Raw genomic sequence first — 19579 nt, 5'->3', positions numbered from 1 at the left:
AGTTCTTTAAACCTATTTGTACACCATTTATTTCTCCATTCTGTATTCTGATAACTTCCACTTAAGATTATTACATGGGTGCTGCAAAAATGTACACCATGAAATTTAAAATTAATATTATGAAGTAGAAAATATTTCATTCCTAATAATGAAGGGACACACTAACAACAGATGAAAATGAAATAGTCATCTGCACACTTCAGTACACATGAACAGAAGCAATGGACAAAATATCAGTATTCACACAGTACTGATTTCCAATACAAGCAGAATTATTGAATACCCTATGTTTTAATAATGCTGTTGAAATTGTTTTAATCTCTTCTCTAATTAACAGTGTTTCAGAGACCTGATGGGAAAGCATTTTGTAAATCCTCTCCTTGTTGTTTTTCACACTGCTACTTCCTTCCTCCCTCTCTTACTATATCATGTTCTGTCAAGCCTTACACACTTTTATTTCTTTTTACCTTGGCTTGCATAAATCTCTTGTCTTACATCACATTTAGAAAGTTCAATCTTCATAACTGCCTCTCCATATCACTTTCTGAGTTCTATATTATCTCATGCAGACCTTATCAACTTATTTTTAGCTCCATCTTTCAATTCTTACATGCTTGTTTCTTACATGGTCTCCATTTCTATCTTTGACTTCTTTTTTTGGTTTATCTTCATCTTTGAGTGCCTATCTGATGTTTGGTATTTTGTAACTTTCCATTATGTATGTACCAGTATTAATTTTACCACATAATCTTTATTTTCTTTACTTTATTACATCATTTGTTTTTTCTTGTCAGATGCAGTCAGTGTGGATTTTTTAAAATATTTCTCTGTACTAAGACTTTGGTAACTACTACTTTTTCACCCTAGTTCTTCCTTTTGCATGACTTGAGCATCACTTTTACTTTCATTATTCAATGTTGTCTTGATGATTTGTCATAAATCTTTGTAAACACATGTTGTAAGTTATGTAAGGAAGAATAAATTTGTATGTTTGAAGAGAAAAACTACTACTATTAACTAAATGTTATTCAGATTTAAACAATCAAACAGAAAGAAGAAATTATTGCTCTTCAAGAGGTATATGGCACTATTCAGTAGTACAATTCAGTTGATGTGTAGCACTGCAACCAACCAAGGAAAATTGTTTTCTGCATAACATAGGGCTGATTATTTTCGTTACTGACAAAACCATTTAAATTTGGCTTCAAAATATTGAGATGTAACAACAAAGAATATCTGATGTTGTGCATTTTAATACAACACTTCATCTATGTTATTTTATTTTGGGGCACTATTTGTGATCCAAAAATCATAATACCATGATTTAACTTTTTTCTGTTAGTTCACTTTTTTAATATTTTATTGTGTTTTCTTGATTTAAGGGTTTTTCTTCAAAGTACATTATATATTTCTGCATTTTAAGGTGGTATTTTGACTTTTATGGAAGAACAGATACTCGGGTTTCTTTTTTGCAGCTTTTGAAAGTAGCTATATGTACAACAAGGATAGTGTTTATAGTTGACAACTGTGTAATATTTAAGCTGATGCATTCTACTAATTTTTTAATGTCATATGTTGATATATTCTGAGACAACTTATCACACACCAAAAAGCTATATCTGGGGCTAGAAGCAAGCCATAATACACACGTATCACTGGTTCATAAAGCTTATCTGTACCTATGTACAACTGCAAATCTCCACTGTTTGTATATCTTCACTGCAAGCAGCCAGGGAAAAGCTCTTTAATACTAATTACACTGGCAGCTACCAACCTCAGTGTTTCTTTATTTCCCTGTGAGTTTCATAGTTGTCATCAAGTGAGATAGAACTACACTATATAATCAGTGAACTGTGGACCAAGAAAAGATTTACATGTATAGGCCACACAGTTCTTTAAACAAGTGTGTATTATCATAAAATATCTGTTTTCTGGTCTTCTGCCAATGATAACTCAAATATGTAGTAACTCACAGAGTATTAGGTCCATCTTGAAAACTTTATTTTTGTTTCTTTGCTAGAATACTTAAGATCCATTATGTCCTGTGTTATTTGACTTGTCCTATATCATTATGTACCCCTGTACAGTGTATGATTCACAGGACCAATAAATATACTATACTATACTACTATTACAGCTGCTGCCAATTCCTTGAAGATAGTGAGCTGTTGTAAATTTTCTCTATTAATGTTATCCTTTAAGAGCCACTATTACAATACCTTGTGTTACTCATGTTAGCCATTCTGTGGCATCAAATTTATATAAATTTTATTTGAATAGTACTGTGACTATTTATCCAGAGCCCATTAAGATCCAACTGGATGTAAACTCACATAATACTGCAAAAAAATATTTAAAAATAAACTGGTTCTGTTTCACTTACAATATGGAACTAACAGGCATTTTTGTAGCTCCTTGAGATCTTTTACTATTGCAGAGTCCAATTGCGTGTAAGTGCCATTTTCAGCAACTTATCATAAATTCAAATCTATAATCGGCAGGAATTTTTGACACAAAATATGAAGTTTTTTAGTTATGTGACTTTATTACTGCTTTATATTGTTGCGATCATCTAATACCTACAGTTATTTTTAAATAAATTCATTGTGCCAGGAAAATGTAACTCTTTACTAACTAGTGTTTAACTATAAAATTAATAAATGATTTCTAATAATTAATATTTGCAAAAATGCTAGTGATACAATACATACTATGTTTTAGAAATATTTTCATATTTAATATTTGTTCAAGTTAGTATTTCTGTAACTGAAATTCATTTGCTGTACGGCATGTGAATCATGAAATCCTAGAAAGCAATAATGTTAAGAAAATTATTTTATTAGATATTTCATACAAAGGGGAGTAAATGATTTGTAACATCTGGAAATATAAACATAATATTTATTTCAGTCTCTGTTAACAATAACTGCAGGTTGGTGCCTAATCTTGCCACAATTATACTTTTCTGTACTTTCCTGCTTCCTTGGATGGGCTCAGGACCACAGTGGAATCTAGTAGTGCGTCACCATTCAGATATCTGTAAGAAAAACTGGTGGCGTAACTTGCTTTTCATTCACAACTACTTTGGATTTGAAAATATGGTAAGTAAACCATTAATGTTGACCTTTTTAATGTATTGGTGTCATTAGTACAAAAAATGCACTGTTCAGTCACATTCATGTGGTGACCTGTCAAAGCCTGAATAACCATCTTTTGCAGTGCAGACCCTGCAAGACATCCAGAAAGAGAATCATTGAGGACCCATGGCATGAACAGCCTGATTGAAGTGGTCCCACATATTCTCAACTGAGTTTATGTATGGGGAGTTTGGTGAACAGGGGAGTACAATAAACTCAACATGGTGGTTCTCGAACCATGTACGTACACTGCAAGCTGTGTGTCACACTGCAACACAGCACTGCTGATCGATGCCATTGTGCTGAGGGAAAAAAAACTGCATATATGGGTGGACATGGTTACCAAGGACAGATGCATACTTGTGTTGTTCCAGCATGCTTTCCAGAATGCCCTCCAACCAGGACCCTTCTGACGATTGTTGCAGGATGCTTGCTTTCAGATGTTTCATGCCAATGGCCATCTGCCCCATGGAACATAAAACATGTTTGATCTGAAAAGACCACCTGTCGGCACTCAGTGGACATGCAGTTGTGGTACTAGTGTGCAAATTCCAACCGTTATCACTGATGAACAGCAGTCAGCTTGGGTGCACGAACCAGGCCCCTGCTGCAAGGGCCCAGGTGCAGCAACGCTGGTTGAATGGTTGTTGAAGAGACACTGTTGGTAGCCCCTTGGTTCATCTGGGCAGTCAGTTACTCAACAGTTGCATGTCTATTCACCCATACACATCTCCACAAGCATCACTCACCCCTGTCATTTATAGTCTGTGATGCACCACAGTTGTCTCAGTGCCAGTTTTAAATAGTGCCATTTTGCCATACACAGTACCACAGCAGCATGTGAACAGTTTACAAACTTAGCCATTTCAGAAATGCTTCTACCCTTGTCCCGAAAGGCATTGATCATGTCCTTTTGGACTTCAGGTAAATCACTCCATCTCCACATTATGACAATGACTACATTGTTTTCCGTGTCCCTCCGACGTGCTTTATATACCCACCATTACTAGTAATGCCACCTGCTTTCTGTGAGTCGTTACTGTATGTCAACGACAAACGTAGGCAGTGGTCCCATTAATGTAACTGGACAGTGTAAATGTAAATTCTGGGATTTAATGCAGAGGTGACAGCTTCATTTAAAATATTTTGTGCATGGTAATCATGAATATTTCATAAGTTTGAGGTTGTTCTTTAACAAATCAGATGTACTCCAGCCTCCTTCCCCCTTATGACTGTAAATGAGCAAGTGCACTATTTCTTACTACCTCATGGTGATTCAATGTTAAATCCTAACCTTCCGCCCTCTTTCATCTAAACAGTTATACATATTTCATTCCACAACAACTAAGTCCACTTAAATAAAAATGATGCTCAACATTTAATGTTATCAGATCTTGCTTCACATGTAAGTTGGTTCCAAAGTGATTACTATTGTTCCGACATTAACTGAAGTTATCCTTGTTAAATAATCCTACATGGAATTTTACAAAGGAATGAAGTTGCATTTGACAACATGTAGAGCTGAGCTAACAGTGAGAACAGATCTGTACAAAACCAAGTACATTAAGGCACATTTATATGCTGGATCTCAATTTGGAATTAGCAAGTTAAGATTTTAATGGTGGAAGCAGTTTTCACCAACAAAAGTTGGACAGTAAGAGGGGAGCAGGGGGATAAATACTGATGTATAGTTACTGATTACCAGGCTATACTTTGGTACCTTGGGCTAGTTTCTGAAACTTCCTGCACTGTCTCATTAATGTTATTCTGTGGCATGTAATTTGTTCATGAGACGGGGACATGAAATTTGGTGGCCTCTTGGAAATATTTTGAGAGGGGTAAGCTACGTACTGGTACCAGATTTCACACTCTTCTGAAAGCAAAACTTCACTGCACCCTATGCATATTGAACAAAGTCATCTTAACAAAACAGGTAAACCTAATGCAAAAAGTTCACACACCAAGAAGGAAATGTGCCAGTCTGCATGAAGGAAGAAACCCTTTCTGATCTAGATATTCAAAGATCTCCCAGTCAATACATAACTCTCTTGTGTTTCACTAAAAAATGTGCAGAAGGAATAGTGTATAAATATGTATCATTACCTGAAAAGGGTCCACAGATGTGGGGCAGTGGCAGCAATTGCTCCAAAATTAGGCTGGTAAAAAGAAATAACTATTGCAAATAACAACTGCATATATCAAATTAGCTTGTATCATAAATCTTAGAGCAGCATGCAATTGCTGAAACACCACAAGCATTAATTTTCGGAATAATGATAGCAAAAAATCTTCAATAAATATTTGCTCACATGTAGCACTTTTGAAGTATTAAAACATCAATTTACTAGACTTGCTGAATCACAGTTGTTTACCCTTATTTCTATTTTCACAGTGCTTGACACATACACATCATGTGGGAATAGATACACAATTATTTGCCATATCTCCACTGCTTGTATATCTTCTCTGGAAGTGGCCAAGGAAAGGCTCTTTAATACTAATTTTACTGGCAGCTATATCAACATTTCTTCGTTTTTATGTGACATACACAAGAAGGCTCACCCACTTTGTATTTTATGGAATTTCGTGAGTATCGCTCAGCAAATAGTTAATAATATTACCAAAAAGAAATATAAAGAAACCTATTTATAAGTATTTGGCCACTGAAAAGGGCAGCCTAACGTCATTTATGACTTATTGTTAACATTTATCACAAAGTCCATTTTTCCTGTGTAACCAAATCTATGTTATTAAAAACATTTATGGAAGTGTTTGGATAATTTTCATCCTACTTGAAGTTTTATATATTTTAAATTATAATCACAATACTGATTTGACATTTCTGTCATTGCTTCATTTTATCACACTGTAATCAATATGCTTAAGTTTTTGTGCTGGGCTCTAACATCTTGATACTTCCCAGCACACCCTTTCTTGAATATTATCACTCTATTGTATAGTACTGTTTGTTTTTTTATATGTATATAGATATCAAATTTAATTAATATATCCATTTAGTTATCCCACTCCTTTAAAATATTAAAACTTTTTTTGAATTATGTTTCTCTATATTACAATATGTCATTAAAATGTACTTAAAGCTTTAAGGTCTGAGTTTGATATTCAGTAAAATTTTAAGGTTTCAATATTTTTTTCACAGCCCTTGAAAAACTTGATTAGTTACCCACTTTTCAAAATGGGTAATAAACAGCTTCCTAGAGATAATGAACAGCTGCATTTGTAAACATTTTTATTAATATCTGAATAATTTAATAAAAATGGGCATCCCCTTAACACTTTGGTTTATAAAAATTTGAAATTACTATTGCTGTAATTTTTAAATATGGTGATTGTGATTAATAGCTTCTTAAAGGAATTTGGTGTCTCATTTATAGTGACACTTGATTCTATTGTTCTAGACATTCTGTATAATTTTTGGGGTATGTGTACCTCAACATTAGGTCTAATATATAAATAGCAGTTACTCTCAGGAAGAAACAGAGATTCCCACCTAAAAGAATTTAATGTTGTTGTTCTAAATAGTTTTGTCCATGGACACTCCTTTTCAATTCTGCCTCACTTTTGTTGCATCATTATTCTTAACTTTGTTTACATCACCTCATTATATTGTAGCTGTGAATCATGCAACCCATGAAAATTAAATTCTGCATTGAAATGGTTCTCCTAATCAATTTTTTTTTAAATCTATCTGAAACATGAAATCTGTTAGTATTTTCTAAGAATACAGAAATCAAATCATTTAAAAATGAAGAAATTCACATTCATTACTGACTAAATTGGGAATATGTCAATCGTGTCTCTAAAAGAATGTTGTGGGTCTCATATTTTATGTGAAAACTGGACATATACTTGCTAATGATTATCTTACGATGGACCTTCTGTATTTTATAAAATGTAGTCCATCTGCACAATAAAATGTATGTATGTTCCACATCTTTTCATAACCCACTGGAATGCTTTCAATCAAACTTTGTACACATACTACTTACCCTTTGGAAAGAACCGCTGTGAGATTAAGAACAGGCTACCTCCCAAAGGGGTGGGGGTTGGGGTGAAAAGGATGTATAGCTCATGATGTGCAAATAGCCAGATTATATTTATCCAGTATTTGAGAAGAAGAGCACTTAGTGACTTGGACCCAACTTTAAACACTATTTAAAACTCTTACAAGGCTTTTTAGTGCGCCAACCCCCACAAAATGATGAAAGGAACTTATTTTATTGCTTACTACTGTTTCATTATTCATGCAGTAAAACTGTTGTTTCAGGCATGGTTTATTACTTCTTTCACAACAAGTTTTGCAGACAGTATTCATATACAGGGTGGTCCATTGATAGCGACCGGGCCAAATATGTCACGAAATAAGCATCAAACGAAAAAACTACAAAGAACAAAACTCGTCTAACTTGAAGGGGGAAACCAGATGGCGCTGTGGTTGGCCCACTAGATGGTGCTGCCATTTTTAATAACATATTTTCCTGTAGTACGTAAAGAAATATGAATGCTGTAGTTGGACCACTTTTTTCACTTTGCGATAGATGGCACTGTAATAGTCACATATGTATAAGTACATGGTACCACATAACATTCCATCAGTACAGACGGTATTTGCTTCGTGATACATTACCCGTGTTAAAATGGACCGTTTACCAATTGCGGAAAAGGTTGATATCGTGTCGATGTATGGCTATTGTGATCAAAATGCCCAACGGGTGTGTGCTATGTATGCTGCTCAGGATCCTGGACAAAATCATCCAGGTGTCCAGACCGTTCTCCAGATAGTTATGTTATTTAAGGAAACAGGAAGTGTTCAGCCACATGTGAAACGTCAACCATGACCTGCAACAAATGATGATGCCCAAGTAGGTGTTTTAGCTGCTGTCACAGCTAATCCACACATCAGTAGCAGACAAATTGTGCAAGAACGGGAATCTCAAAAACATCGGTGTTGAGAATGCTACATCAACATCGATTGCACCTGTACCATATTTCTATACACCAGGAATTGCATGGCGATGACTTTGAATGTCATGTGCAGTTCTGCCACTGGGCACAAGAGAAATTACGGAACGATGACAGATTTTTTGCAAGTGTTCTATTTAGCAATGAAGTATCATTCACCAACAGCGGTAATGTAAACTGGCATAATATGCACTATTGGCCAACGGAAAATCCATGATGGCTGCAACAAGTGGAACATCAGTGACCTTTGTGGGCTAATGTATGGTGCGGCATCATGGGAGGAAGGATAATTGGCTGCCATTTTATCCATGGCAATCTAAATGGTACAATGTATGTTGATTTCCTACGTAATGTTCTACCAATGTTACTACAAGATGTTTCACTGCATGACAGAATGGTGATGTACTTCCAACATGATGGATGTCCAGCACATAGCTCACATGCAGTTGAAGCGGTACTGAATAGCATATTTTATGACAGATGGCCCGCACGTTCACCGGATCTGACGTCCCCAGATTTCTTTCTGTGGGGAAAGTTGAAGGACATTTGCTGTCGTGATCCACCAACAATGCCTGACAACATGCGTTAGCACATTGTCAATGCATGTGTGGACATTACAGAAGGCAAACTACTCGCTGTTGAGAGGAAAGTCGTTACACATATTGCCAAATGCACTGAGGTTGACGGATGTCATTTTGAGCATTTATTGTATTAATGTAGTATTTACAGGTAATCACGCTGTAACAGCATGCGTTCTCAGAAATTATAAGTTCATAAAGGTACATGTATCACATTGGAACAACCGAAATAAAATGTTCAAACATAGCCACGTTATGTATTTTAATTTTAAAAGCCTACCTGTTACCAGCTGTTCATCTAAAATTGTGAGCCATATGTTTGTGACTATTACAGTGCCATCTATCACAAAGCGAAAAAAGTGGTCCAACTAAAACATTCATATTTCTTTACGTACTACACGAATATCTAATAAAAAAATGGGGTTCCTATTTAAAAAAATGCAGTTGATATCCGTTTGACCTATGGCAGCACCATCTAGCGGGCCAACCATAGCGCCATCTGGTTTTCCCCCTTCAAGCTAGACAAGTTTCGTTCTTTGTAGTTTTTTCGTTTGATGCTTATTTCATGAGATATTTGACCCAGTCACTATCAATGGACCACTCTGTATACCACTGAATGCATCTGCAAAAATATATCTTTATGTGGCACATAGTTCCGAAGATATTGTGTCACAAACACTGAGGTGCATGGAAAACTGCCTCATCATGTAATGACATTATAATTTATTAGTTATTTATTGTTAACTCTAGTCACAAAATAATTTGCTGGCAGTATTCATGTATACCACTGAGTGTACTGGCAAAAATATAGCCCTGTAAGACATATAGTCGAGAGATATGTCATCATATACACTGAGATGCCTGAAAACATAACTGCAGGGCAAAATTTGCAAGAGATATAGCTAAAATATGTGTACAAATGTGTAAAGTACGTTAAACATGGGTAAAATATATGTGACGTGTATGAACCCAGTCAAAGCTCCTCCTAAACTCCTGGATCAATTTCAATCAAACATGGTACACATGTTACTTACTACTTGGAAAGAAATACTGTGGGGGTTGAGAACAACCAGCTTCTTATAGAGCTGGGGATGATAACATGGCAACAGAAAGCGATGGAGGGAGGAGGAGATGGACCGACCAACAGGGGGAAGTAGGAGATGGACACAGATGAACAGAGAGAGGGAAGGAGAAAATGGTCAGAGTGAGGGAGAGGAGGAAATGGACAGAGAGAGAGAGGGGAGGAGGAGATGGAGAGAGAGATTGTGGGGGAGGGGGGGGGGGGAAGAGTTGGACATAATTCAACCTTCTAAAAAAGTAACATCACGGCAGATATACACTGATGATCCAAAATGATTATGACCACTGCCCACCATGAGACCATATGCTGCCCCCTAAGCTCTTGCAGTGCGCGATTTCCTAAACAAACACTTTCCAGGATGGTGATTCATTAGCAGCACAAGCTCCCTTGAAGTGGCCACCAAGAAATCCTGACATCAGCTCACTTAACAACTCATTATGGAAAGTCATTATAGCACATGTATCTGCCATCATTATGCTACAAATGAAGAAGTGTGCAATTCTGTTGAGGATGCATTTCGCATTATGAACTGGAAATGCTCAAATATATGTCAAGAAGAACATGGAGATATATGTAAATGTGTCTACAGCATGATGGGGAACATACCAATATACTGGATACTTAATACGCAAGTGGTACTTGCACTTAAACAAATCAAACTAATTAGTATTCTATACTAGGGCATGTGATATTGTAAAGAAAGTATATAAGCATAGCAGAGACAAATGGGGAATCATTCTGGTGGTGATAAGGAGCCACAAATGGAGAAACCAACTGACATAAGTGACTTTTATAAAGGGCAGATTGTCATGGGTTGATGCCTGGAAACGAGCATCTCAGAAACAGGGAAGTAGATTGGCTCTTCACTCGCTACTGTTATGAGCATCTATGGACAGTGGTTGAAGGATGGTGAAATCACAACTAGGCAACAAGTTGTTGAATGTCCATACTTCATGACAGAATGTGTACCTCGGACGCTTCTCTCCTCTGTAAAAGAGGATAGGGACTGTTCTATGGCATATATGACAACAGGATAGAATGCAAGTGCAGGCAAAAGTGTTTCAAAGCACATTCTTGAGAATGATACTGCTGCAGAGCACCTCTCTCCCCCCCCCCCCCACCCCCCACCCCCCACCCCTCCCCCAACCCCTCTCCTGCCACAGTCCCACACTGATCATCAGTTATGATTGCAGTGGGTACAGGATCATCAAGATTGGATTGTGGATCAATTGAAACATATCACCCAGTTTGATGAAATCATGTCTCTTGTTACTCCAAATCAGTGGTCATCTCAGGATATGCCATTATCCAGGCAAACAACTGCTCAAAAATGCAACAAGGATGCAGTGTGATGAGGGCAATATCATGCAATGGAAGGCATTCACCTGGACTTCTGGAAGACTGCAGTTGTAGTCAAAGGTGCCATTACAGATTGGGACTACCTGAATTAAAGAAATGAACGTAAAAAGAAGATCATTTTGTTGCACAATGAAGAAAAGATTACAAATTCAACTGGAACAGAAAAAGTATTCAGAAGCTATATCACTGGAATATTTGAAACCCACTGAAAGTAAAGACACTGAAAATCAACAGCTAATAAAAAAATCAACACCTGTAAATTATAAACATTTGTTAATAGTGTTAGCAGGCAAGAAATAGTAAACCCCATAAAAGTAATAAAAACTATATACATGGCAGGAATTGATTGTATATCAAACAGAATTTTTCAACTCTCTCTCCAAATGTGATTGACCTCCTCATACCTCAATAGGATATCTCAGTACAATAATACAGATCTCCAAAACTGCTAAAAATGATCAAAATTGATACCTTTTTACAAAACTTGTGATTGAAGAGAAAGTGATGAACTATGATGTCCTCACATTTTTTCTCATTTGAGTGAACTATTGGAAAAACTAATGCAAAATGTCTTGATCAAGTTCAGAAACAAAAATTAGACATTAACTAATCTCTAAAATTGTTTCAGAAAACAGAAAAGTATTTATGTATTCTTTACCCATGTACTCATCTGAAATAGCTAATGAGAAACAGTCGACAACAGGTATATTTTTAGACTTATCAATGTCACTGACATGGTAAACCATAATATTTTCCTAAACAAGCCTAAATGTTATGGCATTAGGGCCTCTCAAATAAATGCATTCATTCATTTGTAAGCAACTGCAAGCTGAAAGTAAGCATAAGATGCATGGAAATAAAAACACAAATAGTTTCAGAATATTTGTCAAAGGAACACTCTCTTATTGTGTCCTTCAAGTATCATTACTGGGAAATCTTCATTTTCTTATTTATATCAGGTATCTTAACATGAATGTTGATTCATATAAAACAGTTTTCTTTGCTGATGACAAAAATTATGAGCAAAATTAGAAATAAATCTTCAACAGGTAGTAAACTCTCTTACAAATCACTCTCAGTAAATGGTTCTCATTATGAACAACAGCAATATAATATCAATATAATTTTCACAGCTATAAAAATAGATTTCTTCACTATTCACGTATCATCACCTCACTGCAAATAATGTGCCATAAAATTCTTTTGTATTTTGATAAAGACTGATTTAAAATGAGACAAATATATTGGTTATGTCAATACCAAGCTCAGTGCAGGTTGTTAACTCAAAAATGAGCATCCATCAAATAGTGGTTACTATGAATATTTGCATGTATATCCAATAGATGGCCTTGCATTCTCTGGAAACTCTCCAGCAGGGAATCTTTAAAATCATAAAGACCAGCAGTATGAGTATTACAATAGCACTCCTAGACATTAATGTAAAAAAAGTCTGAAACACTAAAAGTGATATGATTTTCAAGCTGTGTATTGTGGCAAACTTATTTCTATTTAAACAAAAATTAATGGAGGGTGAGAGTAGTATGAGAAGAAATAGCAACATAGATAAACAGAATACAACATTAAAAGAAAACTTGCTTAATATCTTGGCTAAAACAAGTTTCTACATTTAAATAAAATTGTTCAGAAAATTGCCACAATATATAAAATGTATAGTAATCCATCTGAAAGATCTGTTAGAGAATATCTATAGCACCACCACTTTTGTTAAATGTGTGAATACTCTATATGACTTTCTAGTAGATATAATTATAAACATGAATATTCTTCCTTACAAAAACCACATTTAAGTCCAATGTCTGATATCATCTAGTACATTAAATGTGTATCACCAAATGGGTAAAATAGATAAATAAAACTTTAAACGTTAGTCGTATGTATCACTCCCTCTTTAGCAGGCTCAGAACATGACTGTCAGCATTTTCAGTTGTGTGTATCTATGACAAAAAGCAATATAACTGAATATCATGGAAGAAATTGTCTGCTCCCAGTAGCTGAATGGTCAGCATGATGGATTGTCAATCCTCTGGGTCAGGGTTCGATTCCTGGCTGGGTCAGGGAATTCTCTCTGCCCAGGGACTGGTTGTTGTGCTGTCCTCACCCTATCATCCTCATCGACTGCAGGTTGCCGGAGTGGCGTCAAATTGAAAGACCGGCACCCGGCAACAGCCTGCACAATGGGGGGTCCTAGCCGTACAATTAAATAAATGGAAGAAATTTACACTCAAAGTATCATAGCCAGAGGAAATTAATGTCTCCTGACACAAGGGATTGTCAAAAATGAATGTTTATTGCATGAGATGAATTGCACTGAACTGTTGTATGATATTTCACTTCCAGCTAAGAGGAAGATGATGAATATATATTTTAAAATAAATGCAGATACATCACTCTCCAAACTTGAAAAAATGTGAAATGGTCTGGAGCATTGTTTAACAGGAAGGCAATAATAACTGTGGCACAAATGGCTAACTTGACAGCAGCACACAGAAAATAGCATCAGATTGCACATATATTCCTAACAGTAGTGAAATGTATAGTTTACAAATTTCTGCAGAAAGTAGCAACAAGCATAGCTACTAAAAATAAACCAGAAACACAGGTGCACTGGATTTACTAGGGCAGGAATAGTATGTTACCCTTAGTAGGATGTTTGCAAGGATAAAACATGTCAGTACTAATTAAATCACCCGAAAGCAGTAATTCCTCTGCCTATGAATGGGTATCTGTCTGTGTATTGCGATTTTTAGTTGACGCAGGCACTGTAAATGAAATAACAGCCCATTTCAGTAACTGCTTATGCAAAAATAAAATAACAGTTAATTCAGAAATTTGATCCCTGAACATTTTATGAAAAGGCAAAACTAATTACTATGATTGAAAAGTAAAACACTGATATAATTATATTTTTAATTCAAATAATCACACTTTTAACATATTTAGTAGAAAACACTTAAAAATATTGTAAGGTTTTCTGTTTCTCATAAACAAAAAATTATCAATAATAATTATTTTGTCTAATTATATAATGAAAAAAATTCTGCATTATATTCGAGGAACAGTATGTGATCTAACAGATACATTTTTTTGTCTTCTTCGAAAATTTTAATTCTGACACATTAGTGATAGTCATGAATCTTCCATTTAATTATTTCTAGTGATATGCAATAGCCTAATCCTTAATTGCAGTGTGTGTGTGTGTGTGTGTGTGTGTGTGTGTGTGTGTGTGTGTGTGTGTGTCAATTGCCATCATCCATCATGTTCATTTACTCCCTCTCTCACAAAATAGATTCATTATCTACTGTTGGTGCTAAGTATTCAATAATAACTGTTAGTTCATCAGTACTAATTTGTTACTCTAGATATTTGGCCGTGAAAGGATGTACTTATTTCATGTGTTACATTACCATAAGGAAGTAGTGTTGCATTTTCATGTCCTGAATAACTTTGGATGTTGTGTTACTGAACATAAATGGTAATCATTAAATGTAAACATTTATTTCAGGGTTTCCAAATTATTTGAAACTGCAGATTTCTCATATATTTTACCAAGCCACAGATTAACAGTTTATATAATGGGTATATTTGTGGGCTACTTCCTGAGGATATATGGGAGAAATTTTAAATTGAAAAAGGTGAGATTTCTATATGTAACTCAGTAAATTTTATTAATTCATATTGGAATCACAAATTTTACATAGTCCTTTTTATTTCTATGAGGATTAGTTAATAATTACTCTGCATAAAGAATACAGAAAAAAATAATATACTGTCATTAAAAATAAAATAAAAATCTTGTTAACCATTATTTTGTGGTTGTTACATAATGGAGAAAACCAAATCATTTTTTTCTGTCACTGGTGAACATTCAGGGGCACAAATAACAATGATCATTTAATGTAAAGAAGGAATTCTGGTTGAAATTAAAAGGTGAAAATGGTGGCAGATAAAAAGGTCTCTAACCAAGAAATATTGTGTTTTTTATGGCTAAAGGCAATGTGAATATGGAGGATATTTTGTTCCAAGGTTCAGGAAAAGGGAGGTGATGTAGGAGGATACAAAAGAGGCTCCAAGTCACTTAGGATCCCTTAACTTATTTGAAATGTAGATAATGTTCAAATGTGTGTAAATTGCTAAGGGATCAAACTGCTGAGCTCATCGGTCCCTGTAGATAATGCATGAGATTCAAATGTAGGTGGCAGTACTGTCAAACAGATAAGACAAGCTAAGCTGTTGAAAACTCAGTGTAAAAACAGCAGAAGCTCTTGAAAAATGAAGAGTGAGCCGCAGCCAATGTCAGTACGTAGATATAAATAAAGTGGTATGCAAGAGATGAAGTGACAAACCTGGCAGAGAAGAAAAATTGCAAGATAACCTGATTTTCTTATAATTCTTTATATTTCATTTGTTTGTCACTTTTCTGCCACAGTTTATTTCTTCTGACATTTAAATTTCAGTACTAAATTCAACTCATTTTGTATAAGTTTGTATCCGATAACTTTCTTAAAGGCATAAGTAAATTTTGTGCTAAAAAAATATAAAACAAAACAAAACATTGTACCACTGCAACCATCATACACAAAAGGAGAAATTTAGAATTAAGTGGCGAACAATGATCTAGAACTGTTTGTGAATTATAATGAACTGCAACAGATTAATAAATGTTGTAAAATGTATTGTTTTAAATGGACAGTTTACATCATTAAAAAAATCAGCATGGAGCTTTGTTGTGAGACCCACCAGAAATTCTTCTTCTTTGCCAACCTCTTCATCTCAGAGTAGCACTTGAAACCTATGTCCTGAATTATTTGCTGGATGTATTCTAATCTCTGCCTTCATCCACAGTTTTTTCTCTCTATAGCTCACTGAAGTATGATGCAAGTCTGTCGCTGATGTCTTAACAGATGTCCTATCATCCATTCCACATATTCCTTCCCTATCTGATTCTGTGTAGACTTCCACATTCCTTACCTAATCAGTCCATCCAATTTTCAACATTTGTCTGTAGCACCACATCTCAAATGCTTCAATTTTCTTTTCTTCTGGGGTTTCACTGCCATACAATGCTGTGCTTCAGACATACATTCTCAGAAAAGTCTCTCTCAAATTAAGGTCTATGTTTGATACTAGTAGACTCCTCTTGGCCAGGAATACCCTGTTTGGCAGCACTAATGTGCTTTTGATGCCCTCCTTGCTCTGTCTGTCATTGATTATTTTGCTTCCTAGGTAGTAGAATGCCTTAACTTCATCTACTTTGTGACCATCAATCCTGATGTTAATTTTCTCAATGTTCTTATTTCTGCTACTTCTCATTATGTTCTTCTTTCTTTGATTTACTCTTCATCCATATTTATTCTTTAATCATTAGACTGCTCGTTCCATTCAGCAGATCATGTAATTCTTCTTCACTTTCACTCAGGATATCAATAGTATCATTGACATCCTCTCACCTTGAATTTTAATCCCACTCCTAAACCTTTCTTTTATTTCCATCATTGCTTCTTCAGTGTATAGACTGAACATTAGGGGTGAAAGACTACATCCCTATTTTATGACCTTTTTAATCTGAAGACTTTGCTCTTGGTTGTCCACTCTTATTAGTCCCTTGTGGCTCTTGTACATATTGTATATTACCCATCTCTCCCTATAGCTTACCCCTATTTTTCCAGAACTTCAAACATCTTGCACCATTTTACATTGTCAAACGCTTTTTTCATGTCAACAAATCCTATGAACCTGTCTCGATTTTTCTTCAGTCTTGCTTCCGTTATCAACTGCAATGTGAGAATTGCCTCTTTGGTGCCTTTACCTTTCCTAAAGCCAAACTGATCGTCATCTAACACATCCTCCGTTCTTCTGTGTATTATTCTTGTCAGAAACTCGATGCATGAGCTGTTAAGCTGACTGTGTGATAATCCTTGCACTTGTCAGCCTTTGCAGTCTTTGGAATTGTGTGGACTATATTTTTCCAAAAGTCGGGTGGTATGTCACCAGACTCATACATTCTACACGCCAAAGTGAATAGTCATCTTGTTGCCACTTCCCGCAATCATTTTGGCAATTCTGATAGATTGTTATCTACTCCTTCTGCCTTATTTGATCTTAAGTCATCCAGATCTTAAGTCCTCTTTTAAATTTTGATTCTAATACTGGATCCAGTATCTCTTCTAAATTGACTCCTGTTTCTTCTTCTATCACATCAGACAAATTTTCCCTCTCATAGAGGCCTTCAGTGTATTCTTTCCATCTACCCGCTCTCTCCTCTGCATTGAACAGTAGAACCCCATTGCACACTTAACATTGCCACTCTTGCTTTTAATTTCACCGAAGGTACTTGTGACTTTCCTCTAAGCTGAGTCAGTTCTTCTGGCAATCATTTTTTGTTAGATTTCTTCACATTTTTCATGCAGCCATTTGATCTTAGCTTCCCTGCATCTCCTATTTATTTCATTCCTCAGGGACTTGTTTTTCTGTATTCCTGAATTTCCCTGAACATTTTTGTACTTGCGTCTTTCATCAATCAGCAGCAGTATTTATACTGTTACCCAAGGTTTCTCCTCAGGTACCTTCTTTGTACCTGTGTTTTTCTTTCCAACTTCTATGATTGCCCTTTTAGGAGATGTCCATTCCTCTTCAACTGTGCTGCCTACTGAGCTATTCATTATTACTATACCTATAGCCCTAGAGAACTTCAAGCATATCTAATCATTCCTGAGTATTTCTGTATCCCACTTCTTTGCGTATTGATTCTTTCTGACTAATCTCTTTAAACGTCAGCCTACTCTTCATACTACATTCTGATCTGATCTACTGCTGGGTATGCCTTACAATCCAGTATCTGATTTTGGAATCTCTGTCTGACCATGAAGTAATATAACTGAAATCTTCTTGTATCACCCAGTCTTTTCCAAGTATACCTCCTCCTCTTGTGATTCTTGAACAGAGTATTCGCTATTACTAGCTGAAATTTATTACAGAACTCAATTAGTCTCTCTCTCATCTCATGTCCCAAGCCCATATTATCCTGTAACCATCTCTTCTACTCCTTCCCCTACAACTGCATTCCAGTTGTAATCTTACCCTTCCACACATCACTATTAAAATTCTCATTCTTTACACAAATTTTGAAAGCTTTGAGAGGCATAAGATATACAGAAGAGTAACTTCTTACTTATCTTCATTATCTTGTTGTTATTGTCAATGGCTCAAAGTTTTGTCTAGGGGTACATTCTTGCAGCTGAAATTTCGAGGATTTTGTGGGTTCTTGGTGACTAAATAGCTGATGAAGATTTGCCTGTATTATTCTTGAACTTTATTCTTTGTCGCATCTTTCAACATCACACCATTTTTACATTTTCCTCATAAAAAAAAGAAAAATAAATAAATAAATAAACAATTGTTGGTGACGAACTTAGAAAATGTCTACTTCCATCAGAGGCATGCCCACCACTACTTACATTCTGCAGTACTCACTTTATTCCAAACAGTTTACAAAGCAAAAGAGTTTACAAACTTACTTTAGCAAAGAAGAATCTTCTCTAAAATATGTCATAATTTTGTAAATAAATCTAGAAATAAATTCAACAATTAGCATTGGATTGTGCAATTAACAGTATGAATTTTAAGTATGCCACAAATTTTGTAATTTCAATTATTTTTAAAAGAAGAGTAACTTTAACTGTTAGTACATATTGATTGTAACAAATTAATTTCTTTTTTATACTTTTTAGCCTGAAATATAATACATCATATACAAAATCATATGAATTCTTTTAGTGACATAGCTGAGATAATTTTAACCTATGCAAGAATCAAGAGTATACATGGTATTAGTTATCTCTATAATAAAGAAAAAGGTAACGTTAGAGGAGAGTGATTCATTATATCATCCCCCTCACAAAATTTGGAAACAGGGTGTTTACAATATTTTGTGACAGACTATAAGGTTTGCCAAATGGTGTACAAAATGATGCCCAGGATATCGGATGGATCTATAGAAGTATCTGATACATAACATATTACAGAGAACATACGGAAAATATCTACTATAAAAATCATACATATATCAGGATATGGCATTCAGATTTTCAGATCTGTGGAACATACTGTCACAAGACAAATAATACAAGGTCAAAACTACAACATTACACCACTAAACCATAGAAATAATTACAGAGACAAAGTAAATTACTGGAATTTATAAATTTTATGTTAAGTTCTATAAAAATAAACCTTCAAAATCTTCAAAAGAGAAGAGAAAAAAGTTCAGAGCGTATGTGTACAATGACTTGAAAAACTCACCATGACGGGTACAGACAAGAAGAATATATTCAGTCATGAGTAGGAATCAATCAGCCATACAAACTGTAGTATTCAAGGATATGTTGAATCATGAAAGAACAAAATAACGGAAAAATATTAGG

General features: G+C 35.2%; 1 protein-coding gene across 1 annotated transcript in view; it reads left to right on the top strand.

The window, feature by feature from the left end:
- The window catches only part of LOC124722678 (nose resistant to fluoxetine protein 6-like), a 292300-nt gene that overhangs the window by 266403 nt on the left and 6318 nt on the right, over nucleotides 1-19579 (top strand). Inside the window, exons 9-11 of the mRNA XM_047247821.1 lie at nucleotides 2933-3101; nucleotides 5530-5723; nucleotides 14662-14791. Of these exons, the coding sequence (XP_047103777.1) occupies nucleotides 2933-3101; nucleotides 5530-5723; nucleotides 14662-14791 (493 nt within the window). The remainder of the gene's footprint in view (nucleotides 1-2932; nucleotides 3102-5529; nucleotides 5724-14661; nucleotides 14792-19579) is intronic.

The sequence above is a fragment of the Schistocerca piceifrons genome, chromosome X (assembly GCF_021461385.2).
Source record: "Schistocerca piceifrons isolate TAMUIC-IGC-003096 chromosome X, iqSchPice1.1, whole genome shotgun sequence".
Taxonomy (NCBI): Eukaryota; Metazoa; Arthropoda; class Insecta; order Orthoptera; family Acrididae; genus Schistocerca; species Schistocerca piceifrons.
This window is presented reverse-complemented; position numbering and strand designations above follow the sequence as displayed.